This window comes from Polypterus senegalus, chromosome 10 (assembly GCF_016835505.1).
Source record: "Polypterus senegalus isolate Bchr_013 chromosome 10, ASM1683550v1, whole genome shotgun sequence".
NCBI classification, from domain to species: domain Eukaryota; kingdom Metazoa; phylum Chordata; class Cladistia; order Polypteriformes; family Polypteridae; genus Polypterus; species Polypterus senegalus.
This window is the reverse complement of record NC_053163.1, coordinates 181102952-181118370: the sequence shown is the minus strand read 5'-3', so window position 1 is coordinate 181118370 and position 15419 is coordinate 181102952. Positions and strand designations below refer to the sequence as shown.

The following is a 15419-nucleotide window of genomic DNA, read 5'->3' as shown; positions in this document are numbered from 1 at the left end:
TCACCCAATGTGACATACCCAGCAACTCACGCCAACTAAGCCACAGCTCCCTGTCCCAAAATCAGACAGGTTTGTTTTTTTTTTAGCCGTAGTATTGGCTCGGAGTAGACAAGAGCTGACAACCAACAAATGTTCATCCTGAAGTAGAATAGATTAGAATGTAGTGGTGAGGAGTAAGGAGCGCGGGTGCTTTAGTCCTCCCAAACACAAGAGATGCTCAGCTGTGTGATGTCTTAAGGTTTACACACCCATGCCAGAATGGACACAAGGAAGGGTAGAAATTTCTGCTGAACTTGCCATGGCCGTTAACCCTTTGTACAGTGCCAGTACAGCATCTGCTGCATTAGGCAGCACGCTATTGGCTGTCAGAAAAAGGGGCGAGCACAACCGCACTGGAAAACTGGTGTTCAGACACACCCAGTGATTTGCAGTCATTTAAAGTGACACTATTCGGTGACATGGTCAGTAACTGTGGTCAGCAAATCTGACATACTCCACGACAAGAAGTCACTTAATGTGACATCAGCTTCACAGACGTGAAGTAGAACAGAGTGTTGTGGCAGCACCAAGACTAATCTGTTATACGAGGAAGAAAATCTGCCTGATAGCTCCAAAGCAGACAAATCAAACAAAACACTTTGCAAACAAAACCAAGCACACCAGATCCTAAGAGAACTGTAATCACGCTGGATAATGAATGAATGGAACCGAAATCAAAAAAATAGTCAATGGTGCGGCTTCCTTTAATGTGGGGAGAAGAAATAAAATCGCCTCCCCTTCATTGCTGAAATTCCATTTAAATATTGCATCAGTTCAGGCCTCTTCCCAGCAGCTCCAAGACGTTTGGTACCTCAGTGATAGCACAGCCTGATTGAAAATATATCTGTAGTCTCTTCTGAGCCACAGTGTGGCTCTCTTCTACCTTAGTGCTCCTTTTACAAAGAACCGCGTTCTCAGTATATTTGAAAATAATGCTTGCTTTTGTCATCTTTAAGCCATCTGTGTATGGTTACCTGTGGTGGGCTGGCACTCTGCCCGGGGTTTGTTTCCTGCCATGTGCCCTGTGTTGGCTGGGATTGGCTCCAGCAGACCCCCGTGACCCTGTAGTTAGGATATAGCGGGTTGGATAATGGTTGGATGGATGCATATGGTTACATTGCTAGTCTCTTGAATTGCCCTGTAATTATGAGGCATAAATATTAGTCAGAGATGTATTACACAAATTGGCCCTGTACAATCAAGTCCTGTCTGAAGACATTGTTTTCCATCCATCCATTATCCAACCCGCTATACCCTAACTACAGGGTCACGGGACGGGGGTCTGCTGGAGCCAAACCCAGCCAACACAGGGCGCAAGGCAGGAAACATACCCCGGGCAGGGCGCCAGCCCACCGCAGAGACATTGTTTTAAAAGCTAGTAATAAAAAAAACAGTAGTTTGTTTTTTCATGTTAAGACAGTTGAATTCATTTGTGTCCTTTATGAACATCTACTTACCACATTTGGATTATATGGTGGCTTGATTCTCTTGTTGTACAGGTCATCCCAATTTATAGGAGAGAAAAATATGTGGTTTTTAATCTCCACCTGAAATAAAAGATCATTTGGGATTCATTATTACATTGTTCAAAGATGAAAACTTTATTAAGTCTCCTAGTAACACAGAGCTTCCAAAATCAGGATGAACATGGGCCAATCTGAACCAAGGCCTAAATTCTAAAAGGGAAATCCAGTTTAGTTTAGTTCAGTCCTGCTGTGAAAATCCTGTAATCTGGATTTTGTGCCATACTTACCTAGACATTACCCCAACCAATTCTCTACCATAATTATCGTAAATGGGAATAACAAACAAACACTATGCTATACTCTGGAGCTCCTTTAATAAGTCTAGTACCTGGAAGGATCCTTCTTCAAAAAGGATATGGGGTCATTCCTTAGGGATTTTGGTCCATTCTGACTTACTAGCATCACAAACTTCATGCCATAAACCTGCTGTTCTACCTCATCCTAAAGGCCCTGCATTTCATTGAGATTTGGGGACTGGAGAATGGCATCTAAAAATCTTTCATCTTAGTAGAACCAACTTGAGATTTGTTTTAATAATAATAATAATTGGCAAACATGTGCACATGGGAGGGAGCTAAAGGGCTCAAATGTGGGTAATTCCACACCAGACCAGGGGGAGGCGTGGTGCACTAACGCTGTCTCTCATTCCTCTGCAGACCAATTATGGGAAGTTCTGCCTGGCCCTGATGACCTCACTTCCGGTTCTGGCCCTGAGGACCTCACTTCCGGCTCTGGCCCTGATGACCTCACTTCCTGTTTTGGCCCTGATGACCTCACTTCCTGTTCGGGCCCTGATGACCTCACTTCTGGTTTGGGCCCTGATGACCTCACTTCCGGTTCTGGCCTTGATGACCTCACTTTCTCTGCTTTCCCATAAAACTGCCATTTTATCTCCTCTAAATCAGATCTGTGTTGTATTCAAAACTGGATACATATGTGCAACCAATTTCTCGATTTTGTAACCGTATATCAAGTATATGGGTGGCTGCCCTAAATCTTTTTTGTGGTATTTTGTCTATTCATTTGACATAATAATAATAATAATAATAATAATAATAATAATAATAATGTGTTACATAACACATTTCCAGTGATAAAAACACTTTGAAAATAGTCAAAAGGGTACAAAAGGAATGACAGCACAAAAAATAATCAAATTAGTAACACTGGATACAAACAAATATCAAACATTAAACACAACACAATAGACAAAGAGTTTTGAATTAGAATAAGAAATAAGCAGGAATACAAAAAGAATTTTTTAGAAGAGAACCATGTTGCTTGAACTGTTTGAACTGTTATATCTCAAAGAGACTTATGTTAAGTTTAGGTACTGTGAAGAACTGGCTTATACCTCTTTTTTTAGATGCTATTTTAATACTGAACGGGTTACAGCAGAGTGGAAAAAGCAAGAAGGGCACTGAAGATATTTGGGAATGTGCAATGGTGAAAAGGGTGCTCATTTCAAGTAACCCTTAAACCACTGTAACCAGCTATATTCGGTTCCCAATGCAATTTTCCAGGACGCCAGAGCCAAGTATATTCAGTGACATACATTCGTTGAATGCTGCAACCGGCTATAGTCAATTCCTAATGCAATTTGCCAGCACGCCGGAGCTGATCAGTGTGTGCCATACATTTGTTGGGCAGCCAGGTCATGACCATTGGCACCCCCTAACGAATCAGCATCACTGTCCCTAGGTTTGAGCCGCTGCACTAGACTAACCTGTGTCACACACGTGTGGGAAGCAGCTGAAGGGCTTAGGAAATACTGTTTATACATCTGCCCAGGGGGGGTGCACCGCTCTTTCTGAGTTCTCTGCAGGTCTTCCCCGGAAAATCCCCCCAGGAGCCGCCATTTCCAGGAAGGACACATCACTTCCGGTTCCGCCCCAAGAATGAGGTCACTTCGGTTCCGCCCCAAGGATGATGTCACTTCAGTTCCGCCCAGAGGACGACATCATTTCCGCCCTCTGTGCTATAAAGCTCACTGCCTTGCTTAGGCAGGCAGTTCTGTTTTGGACTCTGTTGTGAAAACTACTTTGCAATGCCTCAACGACTTTTGCAGCCGGGAAACCGTAATAAACGGGTGGCTGCCCCAAACCTTTCCGCGTCTCTGGTCTCCACTTATTACAGTGGCGTAGTCGGCAGGATGGTGTCCCCGATGAACCCGGGACACGAACTATCAGGAACCAGGTGGGTGAGTACCGGGCCGAGTTTCAGGGCGGGAGTGCCAGAGGGTCAGGAAGGACGCGTGCAGGCTCTGCTCCATGAGCATAACCGGGGGACCACCCATCTCGTGGAGAACGTAGAGGGGACCCACAGGCGTGGGCTGGCTTCTGGGGAACACACACGAGTGGCTCAGTATGCTCTCCTTGGCAGGAAAGCCGAGCTGCCCATCGGGACCAAGGTCCCAGTTAACGATGGGTTGTCCCCAGGCCGGCAGGTGAAGGAAATCATAAACTGGGAGTTTAACCCAAGCAAAGGGCTGTCAGAGCAGGCTATGGCTCTCTGGCAACAGGTGGGTGAGTGGCTACGCCATTGAGTTAACCCCTTACAAATAGTGCAGCAAGTGGCCTGTTTTCTGCTGCTAAAAACTACCCCAGGAATTTGCCCAGCCGCCTGGGGCTAATTCCATTCTATGGACGAGCTGCTGCAGCTCTTGCAAACCCAGAGGCCGGCTGTGAAACCTGGGAGGGCAGAACAGCCGCTCTGTGGACTACCCGGGAGCTATGTCCACTAAAGCAGTCCCTTCCACGCATTCCAGAGCTTGTTCAAGTCGCCGGGCCGTCTGGCTTGCGACCTGTCGGGAACAAGGCGGACCGTAGGGGACAATGGCGGGTTGTTTGTGTGCCCTTAGCAATCCCCTGGCGGATAAACATACGGGGAGCTTCTTATTAATGGACATAAGATAACAGCGCTGTTCGATTCCGCAGTAACGTGTCTGTCGTTGCTCGCCGCTTTATTCTACCGCAACAGTGGATTAAAAGAAGACCAGTCTAAAATGTATACACGGAGATATCCGCTTGTACAATACCGCCCGGTGTTACGTATGTCTCGGAGGAACCCTTCGACAGCTTACCGTGGCGGTGCATCCGGATCCTCCGTTTCCCGTAATCCTCGGGCGAGACTGGTCTGATAGTAACGCGGTAGTTTAGAAAGCATTCCCGAAAACTTATGGCCTCGTATAGATGACAACGATTCATCTCAAGTTGCTTCCACACCGTAATCAGCCGACAGGGAGTGGGGCGGTAGGCCAAGAGAGTGACGAAGACACTCCCGGACCGTCGCGGGCTACTACGCCATCCACTAGCGCCCGCAGCGAGGAGGAATCTCCGCCCCTTGAGGTCAGACCGACCCGCTCTCTGAGTTGCACTTTCAGTTTAGAGCGACGCCGGCTTCTTTCAAGAGAGAACAGTGGAATGACGACTCTCTGAAACACATAAAGAATGCAGTGGTTCTCGTTAACGCCAACGCGCGATTTGCCCATGCCACAGGGACCTCACTTTGTCGCTGATAATGATTGTTGTATCGGGTCGCTGAACATGAGGGGAAGGTCCGGAAGTTGTTGCTAATCCCGGACCTACCGGCGGCAGGTTTGCGAAGTTAGCACACTCCCACCTTCTTGGAGGCCATCTCGCCCGATAAAACATTAGAGCGAATTAAGCTCCGTTTTTCTGGCCGGGATTAATGAGGAGGTTCGCCGCTTTGCATTTCCTGTCCGGAATGTCAACTGCGGCAAATTCCTAGGAGGACCGTGCTCCTCTGGTTCCCCTTCCCCTTATTGACGTTCCCTTTGATAGGATTGGGGTTGACATAGTAGGACCCCTAGAACCCTCAGCCCGAGGATATAAATATATACTCGCCCTCGTGGATTATGCTACCCGATTCCCTGAAGCCGTTCCGCGCCGGCTACCACAAAAATATTGCACGGAACTAGTAGGAGTCTTTTCGCAGTAGGCATTCCTAGAGAAGTCCTGACGGACCAAGGAACGCCTTTTACCTCGGAAACGCTCAAGGAGACTGCCAAGTTACTGAAAATAAAGCATTTAAAGACCTCGTGTATCATCCTCAAACCGATGGCAGCAGCAAGGATGGGAGGATTGGGACCAACTCCTCCCCTTGTCCTCTTTGCATATCGGAAGTTCCTCAAGCCTCTACGGGTTCTCTCCATTTGAATTACTGTACATATAGAGGAGGCGCAATCAGCACAGGCCCGCCTTTATGACCGTGGCACGACTCTCCGGAGTTCCAACCGGGGATCGCGTCATGGTATTGGTACCAACTTCTCACTCTAAACTGCTCGCCATTGGCTAGGCCCCTACGAAATTAAGGAAAGGAAGGGATTGGTTGACTATTTGGTGAAACAGCCCAATCGCCGACCAGCTGAGCGAATATATCATGTAAACCTGCTGAAACCGTGGAAGGAGAGGGTCCCGATCCCTCCTCCGGACAGCCCTGCTCTCTCTTGGAAGTAAGTTCCCTTAATTTCGCGAGCAGCTATCCCCAGGCAGAAACAAGAGCTCAAGCAGCTATCCGCTCTGTCCCAGAGGTGGTAAGTGAAAACCGGTCGGACCTCTCTGATTGCGCATGACATATTGACTGACCGGGGTGATCGTCCGTGAGCGACCCTACAGACTCCGGAGGCAAAGAAAGTAGAAGTGGAACTGGAAATCAAGCGAATGCTGGCACTAGGAGTAATCGAGGAAAGTAGTAGTCCCTGGTCCAGTCCCATCGCCTTGATTGCTAAGCCTGACGGCAGTTGGAGGTTTTGCAATGACTTCCGTCGGCTAACCAAGTTTCCATTGATGCTTATCCCATGCCTCGCGTGGATGACCTCCTCGAGACTGGGACCAGCCAAATTCTTGACTACACTTGACATGACAAAGGGGTACTGGCAGGTTCCTTTAACGGAGTCCGCGAAGGAAAAACGCGCTTAGCACTCCTAGCGGACACTGGCAGTATCGTGTCCTTCCATTCGGGTTGCTCCGCCCCATAACTCGCTCTGTGCTGCCTATCTGGATGCACCTGGAAGGAACACATACAGCAGGTCACAGCAGTATTACGGACACTGGGAGAGGCTGTTTCTTTGGATTGAGGAAGCCAAATATTTGGGCTACCTAGTGGGGGGGTACTGTGAGGCCACAGTGTTCCAAGTTGCAAGCCATAATGGCCTGGCCCCGTCCGCAAACCAAGCGGCAAGTCCAATCCTTTCTCGGTTTGGCCGGGTACTACCGCCGGTTTGTGCCTCGCTTCTCCGAGAGAGCGCGCCTTGACCGACTTGACAAAGAAAAGAGCTCCTAATACGGTGGTATGGTCTGATAAAGCGGGGCTGCATTCAGTGACTTAAAAGGGCTCTGACTTCAGCACCTATCTTGATCTCCCCTAACTTCTCTCTCCCTTTATCCTCCAGAGCCAAAGCGCCGACGGTGTTGAACACCCGTTATGTACCTGAGCCGGAAACTGTTGGACTAAGAAAGAGGCTCTGGCGATCAAATGGGCGTAACTCAGCTGCGTACTACCTCTTGGGTCTTCACTCTGTGACGGATCATGCACCTCTGAAGTGGATGGCCCTTCACAGGAGTGGGTCACGCTTGACCTGCAGTTCGCTCGCTCAACAGGGGTCTCTTCATGCCAGCCGATGCCCTCTCCCGGCCCATTTACTGAATTTCATCAATGGGGCTGTACTGTTTATACATCTGCCCAGGGGGGGTGCACTGCTCCTCTGTACATATAATAATAGATTGTTGTAGTAGTTTTTTCCGCCCTCTGTGCTATAAAGCTCACTGCCTTGTTTACAGTTCATTGGCAGTGTGAAAAATGATCAGTGTTGCAGTAATTGTGATTCTCTTTGAATGAAAACAATATGTGTTCCATTAAAATTTCACTTTTTTCATTGGTGTGAATTGTGTTGCAGTTTGTGATTCCTTAAAAAGTGCAGTAAAAAAAGTATTTGGCGTCCAGGGGTGCATTAACCCCCCCAAGTATGTGGCAGTTTAAGGGTTAAAATTAAAATATGTGCTCAAGAGGTGGAAATGTGGACTGAATTCATCCATATCATGGCTTAGAAAAATAAGTTACATCATCCTGGCTGACTCAGCAACAGAAATGATTCACTCTGTACCAACATCTTAATGATGAATCATTCTGAATGCTGGGGACTTCAAACAAGGAATCAAGTATCTATTAGGCCTGTTCCATTCGTGAACATTACAAGCTGACCGCCTCTTTCAAAATATGAATGACTTTAAATATAAACCTGTGGAACAATCTGATCAGGTCTGACCTCATCTTACTGACACCTACAAGCCTGAAGTGACAGCTGCAGTTCTCTGTTATTCAACCCAACAGTTTTTATGAGTGTGTTGGTGGGTTGTTGTTTATTTTTATGTTATTTATTTATTTAATTTGGAGGTTCTATAAAATTTGAATTCCCCCTTGGGGACAAACAAAGTATAATCTTATCTATCTATCTATGAGCAAATACTGCATAAGGTTACATGTGGAAAAATCAATGTAAATATTCAATCACCCACAAGACTGAGAGCACTTAACAGAGTTCAGAGATCAGTCAGATCAGATCACTTAAAAAGTCCTTTTGTATTGCTTAGGGTTATAAAGCGAGGTACGTAAGATAGGACCTACTTGAAGTAAATACTTGATGGACAACTGACATTCTTTTGATGTTCAGCTCAGATCTAAAAACTTCAGCCTGACCTCTGCCCTAACCTGACCAGCGAGCTCCTGCAAAATAAACAAGACCAGATGGAGTTGTCTCATTTAGTGTCACAAGCTCCACAGGTATATTCAAAAGGGTAGGCTGTAGCTATAAGGGGGATGCACATTGTAAGCAACAAGACTGCTACACTGTGGCATTCACATACTGCAACACTCTGGTAATAAGAAACCTAATGTGTGTCAGAAATATTCCTCACAGCATTAGACTGTCACAACTAACTGTAATGTTGACACAAGCCAGGACAGATCCATAGATTCATGGTGTTTACATCAAATTCTAAGCCTACTTAATTTTGGGGACAGGTAAAAAACAGAAGGCAGTGTTCTACATCTCGTCTCTCCTTCTCCGTTCTACTCAGCACAGGATCTCCAAAAGGTTGTGTGTTGAGCCCACTACTTTACTCTTTGTACACTGTGGTCCCGGGACGCCCAGGAGGACGAGAGGAGGGCTTCTGCCTCCTCCAAACCGCAAGGGGGCGTCCGTCCTGGTTATGTTGGGGGCAGCGGGTAGAGGGCTTGGAAGCCCAGCCCTGTAGGGACCCGTGGCCACCGCCAGGCGGCACCCCAGTGCCTATTTATCCCAGGAGCCCGGCACTTCCGCCACACCAGGAATTGCCGGGGGGAAGACGACCGGGGACACCCGGACGGCTTCCGGGTGCGCAGCCGGCACTTCTGCCACACAGGGGTGTGGCCAATTCTAATTGCCGGGAAGCAGCTGGAGCCCATCCGGGTTCCCATAAGAGGGGCCGCCTCCCTCCAGTCATTGGTGGATGTCGGGAGGTAGCGAGACAGAGCTGGGGAGAGGATTGGAGGCGGCAAGGAAGAGAAGGCACAGAGACTGTGAACCCTGGACTTTGGGGGAATCGGTGCAAGAGGCACTGGGGTTGATGCACTACAAACTTGTAAATATTGTAAATAAACGGTGTTTTGGGTGAAATTAAGATGTCCGTCTGTATGTGTCCGGGCCAGCGTTCACAACACATATGAATGCACTCCTACCAATCCCACTAACACTATCTTTAAGTTTGCAGACGACACCACTGTAATGGGGCTCATATTAGAAGGAGATGAGTCAGCCTACAGAGATGAGCTCCAGAGACTGACAGAGTGGTGTTCAGTGAATAACTTAACACTGAACACCACAAAAACCAAGGAACTCATTCTGGACTTCAGAAAGCACAGCAGAGAACCAGTTCCTCTTTACATTAATGGAGACCATGTGGAAAGTGTGCAGACCTTCAGATTCTTGGGAACCCACATTTCAGAGAACCTTTCCTGGTCTGAGAACACAACAGCAATGGTCAAAAAATCACAACAGAGACTGGACTTTCTGAGAGCACTCAAAACTACTGGTGGTTTTTTTATCGTTCACCTATCAAGAGCATCCTGGCATACTGTATCACAGTGTGGTATGCCAGAAGCAGGGCAAAAGGCAAGAAGGCTCACCAGAGAGTCATAAATCACTGGTTGTTGTCTGCCCACCCTGGAAGACATTGCCCGCTTCTGCTATCTCACCAGAGCCACAAACATCATTAAGGATCCTTCACACCCCGGTCACCACCTGTTTGAACTGTTGCTCTCTGGTTGGCATTATAGATCTTTGAAAGTATGGACGCATAGATTCAGGAATAGCTTATATCCAATAGTCATAGATAGATAGATAGATAGATAGATAGATAGATAGATAGATAGATAGATAGATAGATAGATAGAAATACACTGAACAAAAATAAGCAAATTAAGGCTGGGTAAACACTTTTTGGTCAGTGCTGAGAAATAGACTCATACACACTATTGTTGCTCTTGTGCAGCTACTCCCAGTGGAATGATTATTATTATTATATTATTTATTGTATTACTACTGGTTTTATTTTTTGCTCTTGTTTCTTTTTAAGTATATATTTTACATACAGTATAATATACTGTTATCTATAAACTGGGCTAAATGTGTAATACCCTTTAATGCAATTTTTTTCATATATTTATTATTTTTATGTTGTTCTTCTTGTGTGTATTATGCGCTGTAGGTTTTTTTTTTCTTCAGAAAAGTTGTGTCATTTGTGTTTTTTTTTGTACCATGCTGGACTGGCACTAGTTTCGTTGACCTTTTTTTACAGTGACAAAAAAGGCTTTCTGTTCCAGTCTATCCTATTCTATTTTATTCTGTTCTATTCTATTCTGTCTCGGTGATCTACACATGCACATTACAACAGAAATTGCCCACTCGTCAGATGAATTTTAAACCAGGGAACATTTTTCCAGTCTTTAATTATTCAGCTAAGCTGATCATGAGCCTCATCTTCCTGTTCTTAAATGATAGCAATGGAGTCACGCGTGGTTTTCTGCTGCTATGGCCCATTCTGAAGCTTTGGACATTCAGAGGTGCTCATCAGCAAACCTAAATTGTAAAAAGCTGTCGTTTGAGTATGTGTTGGCTCAACTTTAAGCTTGAAAGAGTTTTGCCATTCTCCTCTGACCTTTTCTGTTAACTAGGTGTTTTCTCTTAAAATATTACTGCTGCCTAATTTTTGTTTTTATCACATCATTCTTGGTAAACTCCAGAGGCAGTAATGTGTTAAAATCCCACTAGGGCAACCATTTGTGATATACGGGAAGCACCATGTCTGATGAAGCAAACACAGCACTGCCAATGTTGTTTACAGCATGCATCTTGGTTATAGTAAAGTAACAACTAAACCTGTTCCTATATAGATATACTTAAAAAAGTGGCCACAAGAGTGTTAATTATACCGTATATACCAAAAATTGCAAAAAAACATCCAGATGCTATATATTTATTGAGGAGTTACTGTCCATACTTTGACATTATGCATTCCTGTGTTGAATTATGCTACTCATTTGCGTGCACAAGCAACAATCTATCCATTCCTTAACCAGCTTATCCATTTCTGGCCTGGGAGCATCACTTGGTGCAAGAGCAACAGTTTACTACTCACACTCAGTAATCCATCCATCCATTTTCTAACCCGCTGAATCCGAATAGGGTCACGGGGGTCTGCCGGAGCCAATCCCAGCCAACACAGGGCACAAGGCAGGAACCAATCCTGGGCAGGGTGCCAACCCACCGCAGGACACACACAAACACACCCACACACCAAGCACACACTAGGGCCAATTTAGAATCGCCAATCCACCTAACCTGCTGCTGAGCCTAATTAGACTTTGTAATGTTATTTTAAACTGGTGTCATACAAGTGAGCATGGGACACAGATTAAGGGCTCAGGTGATGGTACTTTTCCACCAATCCAGAGGATGGCGCTGTGTGATAAGGTTCTCTCTTTTCCTCCCTCTGCAGACCAGAAGAGTGACAGCTCTCCTCCACCAATGCCATTTCCTGTTTTCTATCTACCTGGACTCTCCTCTTCCTGCCCTGCTGCCATACAACTGGAAAACCTGCCACCTTGGGCAGTCTCGATAAGGGCTCACGTCTGAGAAGACTGTTTTGCGTATTTTGACGTGTTTCTTTTTTAATTAATGTATTCAGAGTTTGCCTCCGGGTGCCTCAAAAAACTGCCGGTGTCTGTCCTTACTTGTTACGCTAGTTATGTCATCATAAACTTGAAATAATGTCCTTAATGGTCCCTGCAGGCAAGTTGTAACTAAAATAATTCTTTCAATGATTAAAAATGAAGAAACCTGAATACTAAAGACTAGTATCATTTGTAATGTGTGACATTTTACTTTTCTAAGATTCACCACAAGAGACACTCACAAAATCAGATACGGCCCCAAGGCGCTGGTGCTGGTCCTTCTGCAGAAGACCCTTCAGGATTTCACAAGCAGCAATGGTCTTGACTCCCCTTAGCTCCAGTGGTTTGTGTAAGATGTTGTCATACATCTCCGCTACATCTCTGCTATAGAATGGTGGCTATTAGGGAAAAGCAAAAAAAAAAAAGAAGGCCTTCTTTGGTAAGGTCAGTGGTAGCAGATATTCTGTTGAAAGTAAAAACGTTTCAGAAGTCAAGATGAGGGGCAAACAGGCAAAAGGTGCACAAGTTTGCTCAGAAGACATTTATATACTTTAGGACAGTACAATCAAATCCAGTAAAGTGTTTAATAAGACCACAGTAAAACCACCATTTCTACCAGAGAAGTGTGTGAGGAATGCCAAGGATGTGTATGAGGGAGTGAGGACTTGGGTTAAAAGCAGTGTTGGTTGTAACAGACAAGGTCCCAGTTAGAGGAGGTCTGCACCAGGGGTCTTCTTTAAGTCCTTACCTCTTTGATCTGACTGTGGATGAGTTGAGTCATCGGGTAAATGACCAATCCCCCCAGTGCAGGCTTTTTGTTGATGACATGGTGATATGTAGCACCAGAAAACTGGAAGTGGAGAAGAACTTGGAAGAATGGAGAAGGGCTTTGAAAAATAGAGGGATGAAGATAAATAGGAAGAAGATGACAAAATGTATGAGGTTTAAAAGATGATCAGGATTCCGAAGTTAGCCTGCAGAGGGGGCCATTGAAAAGACTGGATATATTTAAATATCTAGGATCAGTGGTACACCAAGATGGAAAATTAAATGCAGAAATAACCCACAGAATGCAGTGTGGATGGACAATTGGAAGAAGGTATCAGGAGCATTGTGTGACCTAAGAATTAAGGTGAGGTTTACCCCTTATCAAGCGGGGTCATTTTTGCTAAATCGCTTGTAATTCGACCTCTCCAAATTAGAATCATTGCTGTTATTGAACTATCTGGAGTATAAACACATGTTTGGTCTCTTTGTAAAGGTAACATTCTCTAGTTTCACCCTTAGTAGTCAGGATCACTGTAGGTGTGACTGATCAAAAGTTATGCACATTAGAACTCACAAAAAAAATGAATTTTTTTGTTCTCGCCTAAGTTTTTTTATGAAAATAAAGGAAAATAAAGCTGCAGTAGGTAGGTGGGGACAGAAACACACTATGTGCCAACAGAATAACTTGTTGACTACTCACATTTCAAATTTGAAAAGAATACCTGTAAAAATGACATTTTTTACACCAGTTTTTATGTGGGCATGGCAGGGGCTTTTAGAGGGACCATTATCCACATTTTGGAACGTATGGAAAAAGTGTAATAACTTTTGAATGCTTCAACCCACAGATATCAATGAGGGCTCTACTGAAAGCTTACACCTAAAGGAATCTATATCTACATACAGTGTCACTCTATTAGTTATAAAAATAATAAAAACAATAAAAAATACACATTTCTATGTAAAAATAGTCAATACAAGTCTTATGGGCCAAAAATATATATATATATTTTATTTTTTACTTTTTTTTTTAATAAAATGCACACAAACTATATACATTTCTTTTACAAACTGTTACAACACAGCTCAGCATTTTTCCATGTGCCACTTGATGGCAGCAATCACTAGCAAGCAGAAAGCACAAGGGCATGTCACATGTCGCTCTCTGCCATTAGACGTCTCCTGGGCCGATTGATTACTTTCGCAACGCGTACATGCCTCTAATACTTTTAATTGAGAGTGTATTTACGTTTATCTGTACGTTTATTCATATTTAAAATGCGAAAAAACTTGCCGAAATCACAATAAACAACCACGCACCAACTCTGCAGACTGGCACAAATGCCACCTTCACGCAGCTCTGATCGTTTTGTTTACAAGTTAGTATGGCAAGTTACATATCAAAATGCTCGGCTGCTCATTGGCTGTAAGTTTTGAGTGTCACTCACAGTGTCCAATCAAACTGGTAGATTCTACCAGGCTTTGGAGTTGTACGTCATCGTTCAGCTGTCTGTGACACTCGTTGGCTATACGAGGTGCCAGTCAACCCCAGACCCGTCGTAATTGGCCAACTTAGGTGTCGATCAGAAGCTAACACTTCCGTGTTTCATGCGGTAGCATGGTTATCGCCGACAGAAACAAATTACGTCTGATATGATCAATAGAAATGAAAAAAAATTACGTAGCTAGTCTCAAGTTATGAAATGTTTTCTGGAGTTTTTGTCCCTTTGAGGATATATCGTGTGTTTTGGACCTAAATCGTTTTACTGGATTATATTCGCTGGAGCCTTACGGACAGAATGAGATCAATACTGCTCGGAAATATTGATGTTTGACTTGCAGGGGGTCTTCAAAGGTAGGGAAAGTCAACTCTTAAAAGTATGTACTTCTCTGTAAAAAAGGCTTTAGTGTCAGTGCTGTGGTTGTTGTGTGTCAAAATGGTTTATATCATCGGTTAGACGAGACTTTGAAGTTTCATTTGATGGGTAGTATGTTGAGATGCATGGCAGATGGGCATGCACACATGGCTGTAACGTCGTCAAAACGCTGTTATGTCCCGGGATCGGTACGTGTGCGCGTTAAGGGGTTTTAAGACAGTAGTCAGACCAGCAATGGAGCTACAATATGGGCAATAAAAGGAGTACAGGAGAAGAAGTTAGATGTGGCAGACATGAGAATCTTCAGATGGACGTATGGAGTTACAAAAAGGATAGAATACGAAATGAGGCAATCAAAGGTACAACAAAAGTGCGAGAGAAATCTAAGAAAGTACAGAAAAGTAGGCTGAAGTGGTATGGACTTGTGATGAAGAGCGGCAATGGATATCTGAGCAAAAGAGTGATGGGAATGGAAGTCCAGGTGAAGAGAAAGGGAGGAGGTATAAATGGAGGTGGATGGATAAAGTAAAAGGGGATTTGAAGGAAAGGGGCCTGACTGGGGAAAAGGCGGTAGACCGAGCTGTTTGGAGAAGGTTAATCAGGCACACCAACCCACATAGAAGTAAGGAAAGATGAAGAGGAGGAAGAAGAAGAAGAAGAAGAGAAAAACACCTCCATTTTGAATAAATACTTAGTAACATACAAGTCGTACACTTTCGGTGTTGTAAAAATCACTAATCTTTTTTACCAGCCCATAAAGCATCTCATACAGCACAGCTCCCAAACACCACCAGTCCACAGTTCTGTCGTAAGGTTGCTTCCTTAGCACTTCGGGGGCCAGATACTGGAGAAGAAAAGAACAGAAGACAGTTAGTTTTATATCTCACTGATCGACATTATGTGTCGCTGACCAGGAACTGAAATGGACACCACTGACCTAGAGTAGCAAATCTGAAATCCAAGTTGTTAACATACTCTA

The 15419-nt window shown here is 44.6% G+C and overlaps 1 protein-coding gene across 2 annotated transcripts in view; it reads right to left on the bottom strand.

Annotated features, from left to right (window-relative positions):
• sgk2a (serum/glucocorticoid regulated kinase 2a) overlaps positions 1-15419 on the bottom strand; it is a 90569-nt gene that overhangs the window by 9765 nt on the left and 65385 nt on the right. For both annotated transcript variants that reach the window (XM_039767906.1, XM_039767905.1), the window contains exons 11-13: positions 15189-15284; positions 12038-12193; positions 1497-1586 (exon numbers count right to left, since the gene is read on the bottom strand). In XM_039767906.1, the coding sequence (XP_039623840.1) occupies positions 1497-1586; positions 12038-12193; positions 15189-15284 (342 nt within the window). The remainder of the gene's footprint in view (positions 1-1496; positions 1587-12037; positions 12194-15188; positions 15285-15419) is intronic.